The 22,689-nt window shown below is 39.3% G+C and overlaps 1 protein-coding gene and 2 non-coding genes across 3 annotated transcripts in view; all 3 read right to left on the reverse strand.

The window, feature by feature from the left end:
* LOC150079510 (uncharacterized) overlaps positions 1-17,788 on the reverse strand; it is a 99,251-nt gene extending 81,463 nt beyond the window's left edge. The window contains exons 1-3 of the mRNA XM_090383096.1: positions 17,696-17,788; positions 11,131-11,290; positions 10,615-10,743 (exon numbers count right to left, since the gene is read on the reverse strand). Of these exons, the coding sequence (XP_090239222.1) occupies positions 10,615-10,743; positions 11,131-11,290; positions 17,696-17,788 (382 nt within the window). The remainder of the gene's footprint in view (positions 1-10,614; positions 10,744-11,130; positions 11,291-17,695) is intronic.
* TRNAA-AGC (transfer RNA alanine (anticodon AGC)) lies at positions 6,830-6,902 on the reverse strand. The gene has a single exon. It is a non-coding gene; the product is annotated as a tRNA-Ala (tRNA).
* TRNAA-AGC (transfer RNA alanine (anticodon AGC)) lies at positions 8,140-8,212 on the reverse strand. Its single transcript has one exon. It is a non-coding gene; the product is annotated as a tRNA-Ala (tRNA).
* Positions 17,789-22,689: the final 4,901 nt, after the last annotated feature.

Here is a 22,689-nt window from a genome sequence, read left to right on the forward strand (position 1 = left end):
GCCTCTGGTTCCAAAAGTATTTCAGATAGTAATGGTAATTGTCAGCCTGTAGCATCGTGTCACAGTCGAAGAATCTGTGTTCGTTCAAGTTCATTGTCCTAGATCGTCCCCCTGCAGGTTTTCTGTTACCAGTTTGTGAAAACAACACCATAAACTGATCCATCTAATTATGACTGGCTGGTCATGAACCTTCCAGTGGCTATGCAGGGGAGGAACATTGCATCTGTTGGCTCCTTTCAGTAACGCAAAGAATTTTCAAGACTCTTTTCAGAATTAATTGGATCTGTCAATCTCAAGCAAGGGTAACATGGTTTTTTCTCCCAAACTTAGTTTTTCTTCCGAGTTTATGTGAGAAAAATACTGTGCTATAAGCTTCAACATCCTCATATTGAACAAGGGCTTGAACCATAGTCAATTAAAACAGGTGTACAAAAGCACCCTAGGGTTCCAACAACAGGCTATGGCATCCATCATCTCGTAAGGGGCATTGAAATATTTTAAGTACAGCAGTTGCTCACAGGCTCCGTCATCATGGAGTCAGGGAGCGTCAATCTCCACGAGGTAAGCGAAATCAGCTTCACCTTTTGTCAATGTATTGGTTCATATATTGGGTATTTTCCGTTTTCATCTCTCACAACAGGCGAGCAATTTACCATCCGACTTACTCTTCCATTAGTACAAATACTGTTTATTTCCATTTGGTTAATTGTGATGTCCACGAAGGTCAATAGATTTTAATGATTTAATTCGAATATATATATCATTAAAAATAGTTAAGAACGCTTATTAGATTTACGCCTATAGATTTACATTAAAATTTGTTTAAAATTAACAATAAAATTGAACTGAAATTAATTTTAGAAGAGGCCTTTCACATCACCAATCAAAATGTCTTTCTGAGTATACTTCGCACACTTTGGCTCATGATGTAATTAACCCATCCGGAAGAATTTTGTTGGCTCTGTAAATTTTCCAAACTATATTTGATGAAGCATCTTAAAGTGATCTATCACGCCAACACAAAACAGCAAGTTCTCAATTTGTTCAATCGATCTATCTAAACCAATTCTAAGTCCATAATAGTAATGTAATTATCAACCTGTAAGATCGTGTCACAATCCAAAGATTCTGTCTTCGTTGAAGTTCATTCTCCTGGATCTACTTCCTACAGGTCATCTGTTAGCATTCTGTGAAAACAACATCATAGATTGAGCAATCTTATTGCTTCTACTTTGACTGGTCAATCTCAAACTTTCCAGTTGCTGTCCAAGGAGAACTTTCCGTCCAATCAGTCCTTACAGTAACGCTAGAAATTTTCAACGCCCTTTTCCAAAAATAGCTGAGTTAGTCGGGGTGTAAAGCGAGGGAACAGTGGCTTCTTCTCGAAAACTTTTGGGTTTTTCATGACTTTTCCAGAGAATAGAAAGGCACAATGTTGTAAACTTCTACCCATCATACCATAACTGAGTGATAAATCGTGGCTACAGGTTGGGCATCCTACTAAGTAGGTGGTCCTTATTGGGATCACTCCCTAAATGAGAAATCATCATTGATTTTGCTTCTAACTTCCCAATTTCAAGAAGACGGCTATAATTAAAGTCAGATTGAGATTTGAGTTGATCTCCAGATTTTACGGGTGACTTAGAGTCATAACACTCTAAAACACTATAGTATTGACCTGGATACTGATATTAATGAAAGTGGTAATAAAGTTTGATTTGGTGCTGGGGGCGTAGCTCAGATGGTAGAACGCTCGCTTAGTATGCGAGAGGTACCTGGATCGATACCGAGCGCCTCCAATTGTGAGCTAAATTTCATTTTAAAATCAGAGATTTTGATCATGATTTAGGTGTGACTATGACCACACTTTTTTGTCCTCGGTGTCTAATTTTCACAAGATTGATGTGAGATTTTATAAAGATTAAAAATCCATTGAAGTTTCCACTCAACCGAACTTAATGAGGACTTACTTGCTAACGCGGTTTGCTTTCTATCTTTTCGGTTAAAATAATTATTAACTTTGTAACATTATGGATAAGAAACTGAAGCAAGCGCAGCTAAGAGTTGTATTTTTAAGTCCTTAATAGTAACTGTAATTATCAACCTGTAGCATCGTGTCACAGTTGAAGGATTCTGTTTTCGTTCAAGTTCATTCTCTTGGATATACCTCCTACAAGGGTTCTGTTACCAATCAGTGAGAACGATGCCATAAACTGAGCAATCTGATTGCTTCTGCTTTGACTTGCGGTCTCATACGTTCCAGTTGCTATCGAGGAGGGGGAACATTCCGTCCGATGGGTCCTTTCAGTAACGCGAGCGATTTTCAAACGCTGTTTTCCAAACGAAGCTTAGTTAGTCGTTCTAAAGCGAGGGAACCGTGGATTCTTCTTTCCTAAGTTCCTGATGCTCCTAAACCACCTGAAATATCAAGAAGAAGAAGACCAAGATTCAATTGTCTTCAACAATTCAGAGATAATTTTCATGATGTACTGTATTTCCTTCAAAATTGAAATAAAGACAGTATGTTTTCAGAATAAACAGAAGAAATTTAAACATTTCTGTTTACGAAAACGTGCTGTACTCTACTTTGTATAAACGACGACTTAATCTTTGAAACAGATTGATGCCAACTGATCCTGGAAATCAAAACAAACTATGTTGTCGAGAAGAGGATAAATATACAATTGCGGTTTCGAGTTTTTCGGGGTGAAAATCTTAATCATAATCTTAACCAGCTTCATGACTAAAAAATCCTCCCGCTGCGATTCTACCAAATCCTCCTTTATTTCTAAGTCCATGCATACCGGTATTGCGATGTTCACTACAGCAGTTCAGTGGTAACTATCAAATCGAAAACATGATTTTAAAACTCCTACTCCCCTGCACCATAAATGGATGACAAGCCGTGGCTTTTGGTGGTCATCCACATTGGGAGGGGAGCTCTTATTTGGATCACCCACTAAATAACTTCTCCGAACTCCACTGATCATTTGGAGCACTTCGACTTCCTCTCTTTGCAACTTGACTTTCTCCAGTCCAACTTTCCTAACAGTGAGGTAATTTTCCTTGGTGATTTTAACGTTCACAATTCCAGCTGGCTTCCATTTTCTAGTCACACCGACCCGGCTGGTGGAGATGCTGAGGCTTTTGCAATTACTAATGACCTTGCACAGATTGTTCATTTACCTACAAGGATACCAAACAATCTAACCATACAGGCAACACGCTTGATCTTTTTCTCACAAACAACCCTTCTAAGTACACGGTCTAAGTGAGTGGTCCTTTAGGCACCTCAGATCACAATTTGGTGATTGTCTCTTCTCCAATGGAGCCTTTATCTCATGGCTATTCCCAAACTCGTATTGTTTGGCATTATAAGAATGCAAAATGGGATGACCTGCGAGATTTCTTTTCTTATTTTCCTTGGTCGGATCATTGTTTCAAAACTTCTGATGTCAACGTCTGCTCAGATCGTGTCTGTGAAATTATTCTTGCAGGAATGGAATCCTTTATCCCACACTCCACTTTAAAATCTCGTCCTTTATCTAAACCTTGACTTTCCAATAAATGTGCTAAGGCTGTTCAAGATTTTCTACCTATGGTAATTGGCTTCTTTCCAATTCTTCAGTTTCATTTTCTGCCTACACCAAAGCTCGCAACAATTGTAAAGCAGTTATTAATCAGTCCAAACTAGATTTTGAACAGGCTAAGAGTAGAAAACTTGCTTCTTGCCCTAATGGTAGCCAAGCATTCTGGTCTCTTGCCAAAGCTATTGGCCACAACTTTTGCCCATCTCTGCTCCCACCTCTCTCAAAACCAGATGGTTCTGTTGTCACTTCAACCAAGGATAAAGCTGACCTGCTAGCATCCCATTTTTCTTCCAACTCATGTATTAATGATCTTGGTAAAACACCTCCAACCATTTCCAACACGCTCCATTCATTACCTCCTATGGTCTTCCGTCAAAAGGATGTCAGAAGGATTTTGAAGAATCTTGATGCTCAGAAAGCTCTAGGTTCTGATGGTATTTCTCCACTTGTTCTCAAAACCTGTGCTCCTGAACTTACTCCTGTTCTTTGCCGCCTTTTTTCACCTTCTTATTCCAAACGTGTTTTTCCTTCTGCTTGGAAATTTGCCTGTTCCTAAAAAGGTTTACAATTCTCTCCCATCCAATTATCGTCCCATTGCAATTACTTCTACTCTTTCTAAAGTAATGGAGAAATCAATTAATCGCCAACTCTTTAACTCCCTCGGAACCTTCCGTCTGATCAACGATCGCCAGTACCGATTCTGTCAGTGTCGATCCACTGGTGATATTCTGGCTTATGTTACCCATTTATGGACTAATTCAATGGAAAAGTTCGCTGAAACACAAGCAGTTGCTCTTGACATCTCAAAGGCTTTTGATCGTGTTTGATATAAAGGTCTTCTAAACAAGCTTCCATCTAATGGTTTGCGAACTGTTTTTTGTAATTGGTTATCCAGTTTTCTCTCTGATCGCTCATTGATGGTGATGGTAGATGGCTCTCTGTCTTTTAACTTCTCCACTAATGCTGGTGTCCCCCAAGGTTCAGTTCTTTTCCTCTTGTATATTAATGACCTTCTTCCATTGACTGGAAATCCTATCCATAGTTTATCAGATGATAGCAAATTGCGTTCCATTTTCCATTTTGAGAAACCTTGTCCTGCTCAATCACCTTCAACTTCTTGAGAATCTGCTACCAATTCCTTAAATGCCGATCTTCAGGTAATTCTTCAGTGGGGCAAAGACAACTTAGTTGATTTCAACCCTTCTAAAACTCAGTCTTGTCTTATATCTCGCAAAAAGGATTCTGCTGCTCCTATGCTTATCTTTAGTGACACTCCGATTTCTAGGCAAAATGGTATATCTCTTTTGGGGATTACCCTCACTTCTAATCTCTCTTGGCCCAAGCACATTACAAATATTGCTTCCTCTGCATCTAAAAAACTTGGTTTTCTCTTTCACTCTCGGCGTTACTTTTCTTCCAAACAGCTGCTCACTCTGTATAAATCGCAAATCCGCCCTGCCATGGAATATTGTTCCCACATCTGGGGTGGTGCCCCCAAAACCTCTCTCAGGCTTCTTGATTCCATTCAGAAGAGGGCAGTTAGGTTAATTAATGAATCATCTCTAACAGAGTCTCTCCACTCGCTGTCTCATAGACGCACTGTTTCTGCTGCATGCCTCTTCTACAAATACTTTCATGGGCACTGTTCTTCTGAATTGGCTTCTATAATTCCCGCTCTGTCTTTCAAAACAGTCCGAACACGTGCCGCCACCAGCCAACATCCGTTTACTGTCCAACTTCAAACCCACAGAACCAAATTTTCATCTTCCTCGTTTATTCATTCAACTGCCGTTTTCTGGAACAACCTTCCTTCATCCGTATTTCCTGAAAATTACAGTCTACAGAAGTTCAAGTCCAATGTCAACAAATATCTTCTTTCGTCTTCTCAACCTCCAACCCAAGCGCGGAACTAAGTAATATAGGTTCGTCTAATACCTCACGTGTTTGGGGTTTTCATTAAAAAAAATAAAAAAAGAGATCGTCATGAATTTTGCTTCTTACTTCAGAATTTAAGGAAAACAGCTGAAATTAATTCCTAGTGGTTAACATTCAGGCTGATCTCCAGTACGTTAACTACGTTTTAAACGTGGATCAACTTCGATTCTTATTTCTGAAAGTACTTTAACAATGTGCTCGATTAAGGTCTCTGAAAAACTAAAAAGTACTGACCTGGATACTGCTATTAATGACAGTGGTATTAAAGGTTAAATCTCTTTCAGGGGGCGAAGCTTAGATGGTAGAGCGCTCACTTAGCGTGCGAGAGACAGCGGGATCGTTACCAGGCGCCTCCAAAAGAAAGGTCTTTATTTATCTTACCAGCTTTTTAAAACCAGAGATTTTGATCATGATTTAGATAGGACTATCGCCACAGTTTTTGTCCTTGGTGTTTTATTTCGATAAGGTTAAATGTCAGTTCCCAGGAAGATTAAAAATTATCTCAAGATTTAGCTCAACGGAAGTACTCCCTGCGGTGGCTTTCTTTCACTCTCTTAAGCTAAAACAATTGTCAGTTTTGTAACATTAAATATCAGAAAGAGACGAAAGCTCAGATAAGTCGTTTTTTTCTGAGTCTATAATCAGATTAATTTTTAAAAAATGTACCTGTCTGCGTATCCTTCATGCACTTTGGTCCATGCCGAAATTAACCGATCCACAGGAGTTGTATTGCTTACGTCTTCTGACTTGCCTTTAAATGTTACAAAACGATAGAACACAGATCGATCTCTCCAAAAGTGATGGGATTGGAGTTGGGCCACAAATTTCGTGTGTTTATATGAACCCAAAGAAGATTACAATCGTAAGTTAGGAATGGTTCAGAAATTCCAAGAGGAAAATCGAAAATTAAAGCCTGGATGTCCATTTTCATTGACCTTTGAGCTTCGCGTGAACTAGCACACAAGCAACCTTATTCCGGTGAAATCAAATGATAATACTCAAAAGCACTTCGGAGTGATACAATCAGCCATTAAAGAAGTAGACTTTTGTAGATAGAGGAATTAATCAGATAGAAAAATATAAAAAAGTAATCTATCTGTAATTACGGGGCCATAGCTCAGATGGTGGAATGGGAGGGCACTCACATTAAACTAGCGAAATTAGGCACCAAGGTCAGAAACAGTGGTCATAATTACATCTAAAACACATACAATAATTGAAAAACTTTTAACATCCTCCACCACAGCATAACTGTGATCACGGGTTGAAAACAAAGCTGGCTAAAAAGTAAAAGAATTATCACTTGGAAGCGCCGGGCATCGATCCCGGTACCTCTCGCATGCTAAGCGAGCGCTCTACCATCTGAGCTACGCCCCCGGATGCACAGTTACCCTTTTCTATGTTATTAATACCTTTATCCAGGCCAATACTACAGTTTTACAATGACCTTATTCAAGAACAGTGGTAATATACTTTGAGTAATATGAATCGAAGTGTCCTCATGTTTAAAACACAGTTGAAGTGGTCCTTCAAGTGAAACATGGAGATCAGTGCGAACGTTGACCTCTAGGTGATCCAAATAACGGACATTTCCATTATTTGGATGATCCCTCTACAAGTACCTTTTATTTTCCAGCTATGATGGGGTCGAACATGCAATGAAAGTTCACATCGACGAAACATACCGCTGATTTTACCGAATACAAAGTAACCCGTCCTAACCTCACAATCCTGCAACCTCTTTTTATGAGGGACTTTGCAAGAAAGGGATGCTGTGGATGCGTCGAGTCATAGAGAGGGGGGTTCGTAATGTTTCGCATCGTGAGCGTACCTATAAGAAAATACAGAGTTTGAAAACTCGTTTCTTCGAGGCACTATTAGCTCAAGGAAACGTGTCTTTAGATTTCCTGAAAACCCCCTGAAAACACTAACCTATTCTATTGTGCCAGGATTAATTTAGAGATTAACGAGATAAAAAAACGTGGGAAATGGAAGTATTCCTTAAGGGATAAAGGCAGCAGGTATCCAGTAAGACTAATTAGGCTAATATGATAGTTAAATGTGTTGATAAACATTTATGTTCAAGGTCTTGGAACTCTTTTCCGGAATTCGAACAATAAATGTGTCCTACATTTGCAAATGAAAGAGTACATCCACAAAAAATGCTGCTGATTTTACTCAACGAATACAAAATAATGTGCCCTAACCTCTCCTGTGACCTCACTTTAAATGGGATTGTATAAGACTGGATTCAGTTCACCAAGAACATGTCCACGTAATTACAGAGAAGGGTGGTTTTGCTTAAAAAAAGTGATTAAGCCAAAAGGGGCCATATTAGGGCTGTCACTTCTGGATGGATTAATGATTCGATTCCAAGCTGATATTAAAGTCTGGATGCCTACATTCACACTGACATCTAAACTTCAAAAGTACTGCAACGGAGTACTCGTATCGTTGGTAGAGCTCTTTGGAAACATTCCTCCAACAAAATCAGTGGTCACAATCAATCTAAAACACATACAATAATCGAAAAACTTCAAACATACTCCACAACATCATAGCTGGAATCGCCGGTTTCAAAATGAAGCTCGCTAAAAGAAAGTTAATTACTATTTGGAGGCGCCGGGTATCGATCCCGGTACCTCTCGCATGCTAAGCGAGCGCTCTACCATCTGAGCTACGCCCCCTGACGACATTCAGTCTCTATATTTTCAATTTCATTAAACTTAGCATCTGTGACTGTCAATGATGGTCAATGGATCATTAGTGCAGTCATTTGACTACAGTTTTATCAATTGAAGACACGACATGGTTAAAAGATAATATAGTTATTCAAGATCATCAGAAGTTATTTCCAGGAGAGGAAGATTGTTCTCAAATGCAAAGTCCATCATTTTCCCGTAATACCTTCAAGAGGGTGTCCCCAGGATTCTCTTGTGGAACTCATCATTTGGATTATTGTTTTGAATGATTGGTTGTGTCGTACCTTTTCTAAGACCCATGCCATCGCCTATGCGTATGACCTGACCATTTTCATCAGCAGCTGATATAAATTTGCTTTGGAAGTTCAGGATAACCGTGTATTATAAACTTAGTTAATTTGACCAAAGTAAATACATTATTAGCCTAACAAAATCAAAGATGGTCATATTTAAGAATAGCCTAAACTACATCAGACCACCTCAGATAAAAATCAATGGCCACCAGTCACCTCTTCTTCCGAATCTTCTTGGAATCGCTAAAAAGGTTAACAAGTTTCCTCGACAATCAAAACTCATTTCAATCTTTACAACATTTAGTGTATTCAACTGTAGAGAAATCTTAGAGATTAAAAATATAAATGGTATTGCCACTTCATCTTCTTAATCTGACAGAACTATTTATCCAGCAAGATTTATTATCTTGACTTTGCGTTTATCACTTTGTATATGCAAATAAGATCAACGTCTGAACTTTTCTCCGTTGTATTTTTTCTCAGTTTTCTGTCACTCTTGTGAGCAGACCACGGATCCAAATCCTAAAACATCGATTCAACATGGACGGAAAAGACCTGACCCGAACTCAGGTCTTTTCCACCCAGTGTGGAGGCCTATCTGGTGGCAAAGTGGCCAGAAACAACTATATATGTCCATATCACATGAAGCCTGAAGATCAACTTGGATTTCGAACTCTAAGCATTAATTTCAGCTGTCTGAAAACCCCTGTTTGTTCCCCTTCTAACGGCATTCCTTTTAAAAGGGTCACTACCGTATTTGCTAACTTTGAGTAGAGTGTCGTGTGCACAGTGATAAAGCACAGTTTCAGAGATAAGTTGAGTTATTCATCGAATCTGATACCGTACATTACACTCTAACCTTAAAGAGACGTAAAAGCTTTAGTCATGTCACACCACTGCAGTTGTATTCTTCATCTTTGTACCTTGACCTCTTGTAATAACGTGACACATGTCATACACATTTATGTATTACACTTTAATGTGCATTTGAGTTTTGTATGGTAGCGCAGAATGTCGAATGAATTTAGAATAAATATATTTAAAGAAAAAATTATTCGGATCGGACTGTTTTGATATTCATAATCTGCTTTGTTTCTTTTCTCCCGATATCCGAAAGAGGAGTAGGAGTAGGATTAAGGCCAAAATAGCTGAGGTCATGAAGCATCAACCCTATTTTGTAGTGCTCAGATTTTATTTCGTCAAGTTTCAAAAGATTAAATATCCTAGGCTTTATTTTATATTACATTACTTTTGGTAAGTCAGTGTATCATCACCATTGCGTTAATATCAAATACAGACTTCAATAAGTGATTGAACTTAAGGCGAAGATCTTTTATTTTCTTCGATCCAAACAAGAATCAATTTTACAACATCTATTTTCACTGAAGTTTGATTTTCTTCTAAATAATCCTATTCCTGTGCTGTTAACTCTATAAGGATCACTGCTTAGATGCTAACAGAGACAACGAAGAAATCAACAAGCTAAGAAAGCCAATGCTGGTTAATATTCCTGAAAAGAAAAAGAGAGTTCTGTATTACAAAAAACAAAATTCAGAATTCAAATTAAAATTTCCCTTGTAGTTAGAGAAAACTGAAGTATATTCTCTTTTGAGGATTTGTCTGCTAACTATTATAGCAATTATTAATAACCACATAAATTCATCTTATAAAATCTATATTTTATTCGATAAAATAAAGAACTTGTTATCAGGAACTTCTGCACAAATATTGTTAACAAGGACACTTCACATTAATGTTGGCACAGTGCCAAATAACTATATAGGACAATTATCAAAATCAAAATTTCATTCTTAAGAGTCAATATACACTGTAATTTATTCGTTATCACGTGTTAACCATTATAGCAATATATTAACATAAATTTATTCTATAAATTCCATATTTTATTTAGTAAAATAAATTTAGTAGGAACTTCTGCACAACTATGGTTAACAAGGAAACTTTAACATTAATATTGGCACAGTGCCAAATAACTATGTAGGACAATTATCAAAATCGAAATTTCATACTTTAAGTCAATATACTATGATTTTCTTTGTTTTCTTCTTTTATTATCAATAAAATATCACTTACCAGCCCCTGAGCATCCTTTTCCTCGTTCTTCGTCACTGAAATCCCCACAGTTGTTTTTGCCATCGCATTTCAAACCACTCCATATGCAGCGTTGGTTATCGCACTTGAACTGATCTTTCCCCACGCACTCTAAAGAATGAAGAAATCCAAGAATGTAACTTAAGAATTTATTGTTTCATCGTAACGTATACTCAGTGCACAAATTATTGGGAACACTGTTTTAGGATTGTATTTTACCGCCGCACGAACCTCTGGTTACTCTTCAGCATTTACCACTTATTTCTTCGGTTATGGGCTCTACTTATCCGCTAAGGTACCATCGTGCCAGCCATTTATGGCCAGCGTCTGTACTTTCGCTTGTCATACACGGAGGGGAGGTCCTAATAAATCGTACACTGAGGTTTGTTTGGATGAAACGATGCGTAGTTTATGTAAAGTTTCAAAAAATCCTTAACACCCCATTCCCCGGTTTATAGAATGTTATGTAAGATCGAAAATGGTCAATAAAATACTTACTCTGAGTAGCTGTTATGGTAAAATTAAAGTTAACATCTTTAGTAATCATGGTTAAATTCAATGATGTGGCCTGTGCGAAATATCCATCTTTTGACTTTTCAGACTTTGTTATATTCGGCTTTAAAGAAATTGTTCGTAGAACCTTAGTACCATTCAGAAGCTGTAAAAAGAAGTAGAAAGAAACGGACATTAATTTAAATAAAAAGTTTTGATATCTAAGAATATCAAAAAATTTACTTCATTAATCTTAATTTGATATGGAGTGGAGGTAACAGCATATTTGTCTGGAAGCAGCATCGTCTATCCCATGGGAAGCCCTTAATAATTGTAATTTCGAGCTAGCTGTGGACATCATTACCAGATGGATTAGAACCATCAAAATTTATGGTGCGACAAGGACTGTCAACACGTTAGAGAACTTGGTGGGCACACGCACTGAACAACAGCTTTCAAGAAAAACAAAATTGTATGTGTTCTGTGGTCGATCTGCCTGTTTGCTATAAGAAAAACTCAAGTGTATGAGAGAAAAACCATCGACCCTCGCCAGAGACCGACTAAAGCTCGGTGCACACGAGCGGCTATGGATTCGGCGTCCTTTGACGCCCGATTTGAAAGTACTGAGGTTTAAATGAAGAGATGCATACGGGCGCGCGGTGATGAAGCGGACAAAATGTGAGCAGCGGGAACTGCCCGACTACCGGACTTGATCGGTGGGCCAGTACACTAGTTTAAGTGCACAAGCGCTTCCATCTTCCGCTAAGAAATGGCAGCTGGAAAATTTTGTTAGGTGGTTCATTGGCCCTTTTGTCAAAGAACCACCTACCAAACGCTGGAAGGATATAGAAAAAGCAATAGTAGAATTTATAAAAGCACATATCCCTTGTCTACTTCTTCCTGAATTCGATGAGGACCAGGCATTTTTTGATTCACTAATTTCGACCATGAAATATTCAGTAAGCCAATCTCCTCATTTTTCTCAGTACAATCCACATTATCATCGTCCCCCACATCAGTATCATCCTGCGTCTCCTTACCAGGTTTATCCGTCGTAAAGTTCTCCAGCTCCATCCAGTTCCCAACCCATATAATCGTAATCCCTAACCAACTCTTAGGTTACCATCCCAGACACAGCCCCATTCCTCCCAGCAATACTCACTGCACGCTCTGAAGACAGTAGAGAATCACCAGATCTTTTTTTCTTATTTATATTAGTTGTACATATACAGTAAATAAAAGAATTATTCTGAAAGGGTTATTGCATTACTTGCTTTAATATTAGAGCCAACATTTCTACCGGAGATATTGCAAGACTCATGTTTTTACCGTCTGCCTTGATTACATCACAGTCTTGCTGTTAGTTCATCGAATGACTTTATACTAATTCGAAAATTGAAAACTTTTGCTTGGTCATCTCTTAAATCTATAAACATAGATGAAAATGCACCTTTAAGAAGGCGTGTACTAACAAAAGGATCTTCTCTTTTTCTTAGATAATAACCTATTCACCAAATAAACAAATAGAATGCGTTTTTTAACAGTAAACGTCCATGGTTTAAAATATCAATTCCGTGTCTTAACGATGACCTAGACCAGAGTTAGACCCTGAACACCGAGACCCGAATACTTAAGTTCGGGAAGGTTCGGTCTTGGGCAGTCAGCGACAAGGCATATAATCTCTTGTTTAACCAGATTAAGCACCTCTCCTACTCCATCTGAGCGCCTGGCCAATAGGTGTCCTACAGAGACAGATGGGCCAAATCGCTGGTTAAAAATGATGCAAGGAATTGGGCTCAACAGCAATAAAAAAATGATCCCTAGCTGTGGACGCAGAACATCACATCTGCTTGTTTTTCCAAAACGTATGGAGCACCTCAAATAAGATCAACACCTTACAAACAACGATGATGCAGGAGGACCTGGATTTCATTTGCTTAATCGAAACCTGGTTAGGAAATGGAAAACAGTTATAACGGCTAACTACAGCAGCAGACTACAAATGTGTGGGAACCGAAAGAATAGATAGACGAGGAGAGGGAGTTATAATTTGCTATCAAAACAAATACCAGTCTATAAGAGAACGAACAACCTATTAAAATAATTTGGAATAGATTTGCGTTACCCTTTTAAAAGAGTACGTGAAAAAACAGTTGTGCATCATACACCTCCCACCAGAACGCACAAAGGAGACAAGAAATGAGCTTCATGCGTGGCTTGCTCCAAATCTAAATCCATCAGTGGACACAACAATAGCGGAAAATTTTAATATGCCTCTTACGAACCACAGGGAGGCCAAGAAAGACCTGGATGCTTCAATAGGCGAATTGCACATAACAGCTACCGACACCAGTAACAAAGGGAATGTCACAACTTCCTCCCTTTGAAACTTGACTTCTCCAGTTCAGCTTTCCTAACAGTGAGTTAATTTTCCATGGTGATTTTAATATTCACATCTCTATCTGCTATCCATGTTCTAGTCACACGAACCCAACTGGTAGAGATGCTGAGGCTTTTGCAATTACTAATGACCTCGCACAGATTGTTCGATTACCTACCAGAATACCGGCCAATCCTAACCATACAGCCAACACGCTTGATCTTTTTCTCACAAATATTCTTTCCAGGTACACGGTCGAGATGAATGGTTTTCTAGGTACCTCAGATCATAACTTTGTGATTGTCTTCTCCAATGGAGCCTTTCTCTTGCGGCCATTCTCAATCTCGTGTTGTTTAACAATTACAAGGGAGCAAAATGGGATGATCTGCAAGGTTTCTATTTTTCTTTTCCTTGGTTCCTTGGTTGGATTACTGTTTGGAATCTTCTGATGTCAATATTTGCTCAGATCGTGTCAGTGCAATTATTCTTCAGGGATGTCTGCTCGGGTAGCACAGTGACATCGTCACCGTCCTCGCCACCCCGGTGGAAAAGGCCCATGTTCGAATCCCGTCGATGACGCGAGGAACTTTAATGGGCTTTTTTCACTCAGTGGCTGAGGTAGTCTCAGGCGTTCATAGCAAAGGTTTTTCCTCCAGAAACTGGGGTTCTTTCCTCCAGCAAAACAGGCAAATCGACCAGAGAACATACGCAATTTACAAACACAAATACGGGTTTTTGTAATCAATTACTAATAATAATAATAATAATAATAATAATAGGGAGGAAGGGGCCTGATAGACCTGATAGAATAACAGAAAACAGCGATAGTTAACCTGAAGGATTACTTCGAGAACAACACAGCACCACTCTACCAGGCCATAAGGAAGATAGATAAGTGGTATACCCCACTCAACCTAAGCGAGAAAACCCCTCCCGCCCAGACGGTACAAGAAACGAAGTTAGAAAGATGGCCAAAGAAGACACTCCATGGCAGACACTACAATGGCCTCCATCAAGATCACATCGATAACATTGCTTCCAATGCATGGCTCACAAGCGGGACGCTCTTCCCCCAGACTGAAGGATTCATGCTGGCCATCCAAGACCAAGTAATCAACACCAGAAACTATAGAAAATACATCCCACAGGAATGTCAGATGACACATGTCGACGATGCCACCTGGCCTTAGAAACGATCCAACACATCACCGCGGGGTGCAAGGTGATCACCCAGACTGAGTACACTCATAGACACGACCAGGTAACCAGGATGGATAATACATCAGAAGCTAGCGAGGAAATACCAGTTGACCGAAGTAAGTATACCATACTACAAGTACGAACCCCAGGCAGCACTAGAGACTCGAACCCACAAGCTGTACTGGGGCCGCCCCATAATAACGGATAAGACCATCCCGCACAACAGACTAGACACAACCCTTGTGGACAATATGGAAGAGGCTACCTACCTGATTGACATAGCGGTGCCCAACACTAGCAATGTTCAGAAAACCCATGAGGAAAAAATTAGGAAGTACACGAACCTGAGACATGAAGTCAAGGAGATGTGGCATATGCAAGAAGTATCAACCATCCCAATCATCGTGTCAACCACCGGTATGGTGCGAAAGACTCTACATAGCAGCCTAGCAGCAATAGGTCTCCCAGAGAACATCTACAAGGAACTCCAGAAAGTCGCAATCCTGAACACCTGTAGGACAGTCAAAGATTTCCTCGACCGACAGTAACACCAGACATTACAACCACCCTGTGTACTTGGTAGCAGTACCCGTCACGGAGTGGAATCTCCCAATCAGGGAGAAATAACATAAGAGCAACAATAATAATAATATTCTTGTAGTAATGAAATCCTTTATTCAACACACCACCTTAAAATCTCGTCCTTTATCTAAACCTCGGTTTTCCAATAAATGTGCTAAGGCTGTTCAAGATAAGAATGTTGCATATCGTAATTGGCTTGCATCCAAATCTCCAGGTTTATTTTCTGTCTACACTAAAACTCGCAACAATTGTAAAACAGTTATTATTCAGACCAAACTAAATTTTAAACAGGCTAAGAATAGAAATTTTGCTTCTTGTTATTGGTCTCTTGCCAAAGCTATTGTCCGCAACTTTTGCCCATCTCTAATCCCAACTCTGTTAAAAACGAATGGTCCTGTTGCCATCTCAGCTAAAGATAAAACCTGCCTGTTAGCATCCTACTTTTCTTCTAACTCTTGTATCGATGATTTTGGTAAACCACTTCCTACCATTCCCATTACACTCTATTCAATGCCTCCTGTGGTCTTCCGTCAGAAATATGTCAGAAGGATTTCTGAACAGGATTGATGCCAAGAAAGCGGCAGTTTTTGATGGCATTTCTCCACTTGTTCTCAAAACTGGTACACCTGAGCTTACTCCTGTTCTGTGTCGACTTTTTACACTTTCTTATTCCACTGTTGTTTTTCTTTCTACTTGGAAATTTGCCCATATCCAGCCAGTTCTTAAAAAGGGAGAAAAATCCCTTCCACACAATTATCGTCCCATTACACTTATTCTCACTTGCTGAAGTAATGGACTCATTTACCACCAACTCCTAAACTACCTTGAAACCTTTCATCTGATCAATGATCGCCAATATGGATTCCGTTAGTGTCGATCCACTGCTAATGTACTGGCTAATGTTACCCGTCTATGGACCAATTCAAAGGAAAAGTTTGGTGAAACTCAAGCAGTTGTTCTTCTTCATTGCAATGGCTTTTGATCGTGTTTGGCATAAAGTTCTAAATAAGATTCCATCTTATGGTTTGCCACCTGTTTTTTGTAATTGTATATCCAGTTTTCTCTCTGACCTCTCACTGCGGATGATGGTAGATGGCTCTTTGTCTTCTGACTTCTCCACTAATGCTAGTGTTCCCCAGGGTTCAGTTCTTTCTCCCACTCTTTTACTCTTGTATATTAATGACCTTCCTCCATTGATCATTTCAACAACTCAAATATCCACTACCAATTCCTAATTTTGACTTCAGGGTAATTCTCCAGTGGGGTAAGATAACTTAGCTTAGTAAATTTAAATATCTCTTCTTATATATCTCAAAAAGGATTCTTCTCCTGCTATGCTTATCCTTGATCACACTCGAATTTCTAGACAAGGTCCGTTAGGGATTTACCTTCTAATCTCTCTCTCTTGGCATAAGGAAAAAGGATGCTGAGTATCCTCTCAGCATCCTTTTACTGTATACAGCTTTAAACTCACAGAACCAACTTTTTTATAAGCATCTTCTTTCAAATTCTCAACCTTCAACCCATGCATGGTACTAAGTAGGTTCTAATACCTCTTATGTTTTGAGTTTTCATAAAAAAATATTAAAAATGTCTCCGTTTGAGAAGTTACAGCCATTCCCATGTCACCATTACGTTAAATGATTCTGGATACAGTAAATTCGTCGATATACTCCATCCAGAATGATTGCATTACGAGCCTTTCTATCTCCCCCTTCCACCCGCCCTGCCGACTTTCTTGGTTATGATATAAAATGGGAAATAATCAAGTGTCAGTTAAGACAGGTGATAATAAATCATAGGTGATGAAACCAAGTATAAGTTATTGGAACCTGTTATTAATGATAGACCAAAGTACATAAAAATAGCGACTTATCTGTCATCTGTGTCAATGGCATAAAAACTCGTGTGGTAACAACATCGGAGGACATTGAAATAAAGGTCAAATTCCATTGGGGTTAATCGAAATATCGATTATCAAGATGTCAGGAAATTTTATGGGCTTTTTCCATCACTTGACACATTCATTCGGTATTGGGCGATGGTAGAATGGCTGTCCTCTCCACACTGGGTGAAAAAGACTTGAGGTCGAGTCCCGTCAATGACCAAAGGAATTTTTATGAAGCTTTTTCACAACGTGGCTGAGTTAGCCCATCTGAGACGAGGGCACCATGGTTTTTCCTCCCGAAAACTCGGGGTTTTTTGTCTAGCAAACAGAAAGTCGATCTTTAGAACATGCCAATTTTCGTATCTGGCATGGTCTTAAACAGTTATTTTATTATAATTCTTATAATAATAAAGGGTTAATTGCAAATATAACTTCGTACAGAACTCATTAACTTTATAATCCTGTAAGAATCATTAAAAGCTTTAAACGATATTAATTTAAAATTAAATATTAAGAATTACCTGTAGTGTATCAGGAGTGTTGTTCCTTTCTGCTCGATGATACTTCTCGATAGCCAAGAGTATTCCTGGAGATCCAGTCGAATGGATGGTCATTATGCAGGGGTTTATAGCTGAATAGTTTTGAAACAAAGTTGCTGACGATGCGCTTCGGTTTCCAGATAAAATAATTGTTTCCCCGCATTTGTAAACTATATAAAAAACGAAACAAGAGTCAATACAGTTAACTGAAATGATCTGCTTCTACATTGATGTTTGTAATTAAATAGAGAGCGTACCCTTATATGTATCAGCCGTGGTAAAAGGCAGTACGAACGCAGCTACCAGAAGGCTGGCGTATAACATCCTCATTCGTTGATTACCAGCGTTTCCAAAAAAGGTTAGAATTCCGATCCTTCGTTAGACGTATCCTTCTTAGCTTTTTGCTCTTAATGCGAGCAGTAGACTTTGTAATCTGACACCTGTGGGCTTTCTTGGCAGTTACAAAAGTATAAAGGTTTACAGTCCAAGTAGATAAGACGTTGTCTCGCACACATACAACGATAATTTTTGTCGTCTGATGAATATATAAAGGTGAGCCAAAAAAATGGAAGGCAAATTTCATCTTAAGCGCCATTGTAAACTTATTGTCACGTACTGTTACTGCCACGTGTTTTAATTTGCAGTTTTCGCTGTATAAAATTGGCAATATTGGCGCTTCTTAAAATGCAGACGATCTGTCAGATGGATCCATTGTTGAATAACAACGCTTCTTTCGATTTTTATTGCCATAATATGTGTGCACGTTAAGGGGACAGTTTTTATTATCAAGAAATGTTTACAAGTGGTGTGAATAGTTCGCAATTGATCAGTAAAGTGTAGCGGATGAACACAGGCCTTGTAAACTCGATGAAACAGCAATAACTGACGCAAGTTCAACGTGCCGATGCATTTATTAGAACTATTAGTTTGGATGCAATTCGTGATACGTGGGATCCGTGCTTTTTTAAAAGTAATGGTGTCCGAATACTTTTTATATAGCAGTATAGGGTTTTGTAATGCAGTATTACCATATAATCAATTAAAAGAATGTAATTATGTTATTATAATGTTATGGATTTATTTTTCCTTTCTTTCTTTCTAACCGGATGTTCCTATATTAAATTTTTAATCAACGCTTCCACGATTTTCCCTACTAATAAAGTCAAACGATTCGGTCTGTAGTTACTGACATCGTTCTCTTAGAACTGCTTTTATAGATCGCGATAAGTTGGAACTTCACCTGAATCTAAATATTATTTTAATTATAAATGTTATGTACACAATTATTTTTGAATACTTATTTGTTTATTTTATGCAATATTTGGGGTGCCCTTGACTCGCTGGGCCTCCGGCGAGGGCTACAATAGATACCAGGTAAATACGCTACTGTTTTGATAAGACACTGATCTGATGCAATAAAATGCATCAATGAAGAGTGTAATCTTGTTTTATTACATAAATTTCATTATTTAGGACAGATAAATAAATATTATCTCATTGTTAATCATCAAATTGGCTGAACCCGTGGATACCGTTAATATTCTATAGATTGTGTTATAAGGATAAATCGAGAATTCCTTTGAAGTGTTGTTATTACTTACCATCATTATGAAGACCTAACCAATATGGGGGACATGCTGATGGAGAATATTCCAAATCCCCCCGATTCACAGCGAATGGCACAACAATCTTTGTTGCTTATGCTTAAGATTATAGGGTCCATCCCTTCCTTTTGAAACGTTCGCGTTGGTAGAGATCCTTGACAGACATTATTTGCCCAATCCATAACATTCAGGTGGAAACAGAGACTCTACGGATTATCAGTATTAATTTCAATACCGTTTCTCAACTTGCTAGACTGATCTACGGTGGCACGAGTCCACCAGTGGGTGCCCGACGCATGGGTCACTGTATCGCGGAGGTGGTACAGAAATTACACTAACCGCGTTCAACAGCATTAAGAGTGTATCGAGAATACGCCATTTCCGGAATAATATGTCATCGTGGACAGCACTGTGGGCGGAGAAAGGTGGTGGATGAACGTGGCCGGCGACATCTGTCTTGCAATGTTTCAGCCAACCGGAAAGCGACAGTGGCACAAACCACTTCCGACTTCAACGACGGAGGTGCCACAAACGTCTCCACCAAGGTCATCAGGGGATCATGGGAGCCGCCGACCCACCAGATTCCCATAGCTAACACTACGGCACGCGACTCTACTCCTCAACTGGGTGAAACAACATCGGCACTAGACCTTGGATGAGTGGAGCCAGGTCTCCTGGTCCGACAAGTACCGTTTCCAGTTATTTTCGACCAGACGGGAGTTATGCACCCGTCATGTCAGTAAGGTACCGTTCAGGCAGGTGGATGGTCGGTAATGGTCTGGGGTATGTTCAACTGGTACACGTTGGGACCTCTGGTACGTCTAGAAGCATCTCTGAACTGTCCATCCTCAGACCGTCTGCATCCCTTCATGGTCATCGTGCACCCACAGGGCAATGAACTCTTCAGCAGGACAATACGCCTCCCTACGCAGAGCCGTGATGACTAGAACATGGTTCGCGCCGAACCATGGCCTTCCGGTTTATGGACATGAACCCTGGAGCATCTTTGGGATGCTGTGGAAAGGTCCGTTCGAGCTTTGGATCCTCCACCTAGGAATGCGACGGAATTATGGACAGAGGTGCAGTAAGCATGGATGGAAATACCTGTGGAACTCTTTCTTGAACTGGTGGATTCAATGCCTCACCATGTGACTGCCCTTATCCGGGAGAAAGGTGAGTCTACCCGTTCTAGGTAGGTATCCATGATTTCTGTCCACTCAGTGTACTTCTATTAGCTTGGTATGTGAAGTGAACGATGGGAATAAACAGCAGAAGTTAAGCAACTTCTAAAGTACATTTGAAACAGCTTTGATTGAGTCATCTTTAAATAATGGAATATTTCTATCTCCTTTGACATCTATCCTATCTGCAGAGTGTTCATTTTTTTAATAGCTGATTGTAGTCGATGTGTGTAGAATAACTTACACAAGCAGGACGCAATAACTGGAATCATGCAGCTGATTGGCTGAAAATACCTTTACCACACTTCATAAGCTTTTGGGAAGTTGTGATATATGTTTCTAGCAAAGAACACACTTTGATTCCATAGAGTGACGCAATACGTTATTATTGCAAAGTATGTTAATTAAAACAGTGATTTTGAAATCACAGTTCCAGTTCCCAAAGAGATATAGACTTAGGTTTGTAAACGTCTCACTGGGAGTTTCATTTAGAAATTTCAAATAATTGTTATCTACTAACATCACTTGAGAATGATTTTAATATTATATATATATATATAAAATAATGATAAAAGTTCTTAAACATAATCTTCATAATTATTGGGAAAACACCTTTTTGATCAATTTGTCAGGGGGAGGGGATCCTAACTCATTTTTCCATAAACTCTGGTGTTCTCCAAGGTTCTACTTCATTTAGGCTACTTTTTTTTACACTTTTTAGCAAAGTCTGTGGTCTCGAGAATCCATTTTCGTCTAATACGCGTTTTTCATCCCGCAAAACAAACGTGCCGATTCTACAGTATATCAATATCCAAGTACAGATATAGAGAAGCATCATGGTCTAAGTTGCCTTGGCGATTATTCTAAACACCCCAATGAAACTGGGTTGCTAGTGTACCCACGCATGATCCTCGATCTTGAAATGCTCATTAGGTCTCTAATGACAACATCGGCCCAGAGATACAGGCGCATTATATTTCGGTACCACATCGCGCTCGTGTTCATTGTGGCACCATTCATCATAAGATGATGAATGGCGGATTGTTTATTTTGTATGACAAGTGGTACGTGAAACAATGGCGGTAAGACAATAAGACCCGTTGGACTATCGCATGCCGCGTGCATTAAAGCTGCTATTACACTGTGAGAACAAGCAACGGGCTTTTACTCAGAGGTTAAAGGTAAATGAATGCTAGCTGGAGCAGTTATTCGTAATAACTAACAGTCGGGCTTTTGTTCTATTGTGAATGAAACATATACACAAAAAACTCGGATATAATGACCTTGCATATAACGAATGCTACCGATTCGTGAAAGAGGTAAATAAATGTTTTATTTTTATACTCCAGGTCGGCCACATAAGGTCAGAGGAACTCACCATATAGAGAGATTAAAATAACCTTATTTAGTAGTCACGCGAGATTTAACCATGGTCAATCAAGCACGTGTACTTATGTCCCTTCCTCCTTCCTCCCCCGCTTGATTTCTCGTTACCATCGATGAATGGTAAAAGTGTCACTCATACATTGCAATAAACTTCAGTATCGGATCTAGGCAACCAGTATCGCTTCCAGGTGCATCATCCCTAGCAAAAACAGCGATTAACTTCGGTAATCTCCGACGGCTTCGTGGAAATCGTGAAGATATCGGCAGAGATTGATATTTTATAGCAAATATCGGTGATATTATTGCTCATCGTTCATTACAGATTCCGATATGGGGCAAGTTTTAAATTATTGAGAACAATACTGCAATTGCGATCTGCCCTGAATAGCTACTTGATGTTTTTTGCTGGGGTGGAAGCAAAAATTCTAATGCACCTTGACCTTACCACTGCTAGATATCCAAATATGCGATATATTTTAGATCTAATTCGACACGAGAGTAGAAAATCCCAACCCAATCGACGCCACCAAAGGCAGTAAACGCCAAACATACTTTCTGTTGGACACTGAGTGACGTCACTGGATCGGTGACGTTTCACTGACGTCACTGAGGTATTCCAATATTCGCCGAAACATCTGCGAAATGTCAGTCTCGTTCTGTCGGCTCCACGATGCTGCCTCGCGTTGTTCCCTTCCCCTCCCCCATTACCCACCACCCCCTTTATTAACTGCAAAGTTACGCATAACGCCCACTTTCTTCTTCGCTGCTCCGGCACACGTGCAATGCCACTCCACCCTCCTCTGCA

The sequence above is a fragment of the Mastigoproctus giganteus genome, chromosome 10 (genome assembly GCF_048544385.1).
Source record: "Mastigoproctus giganteus isolate SK-2022 chromosome 10, ASM4854438v1, whole genome shotgun sequence".
In the NCBI taxonomy this organism is placed as follows: Eukaryota; Metazoa; Arthropoda; class Arachnida; order Uropygi; family Thelyphonidae; genus Mastigoproctus; species Mastigoproctus giganteus.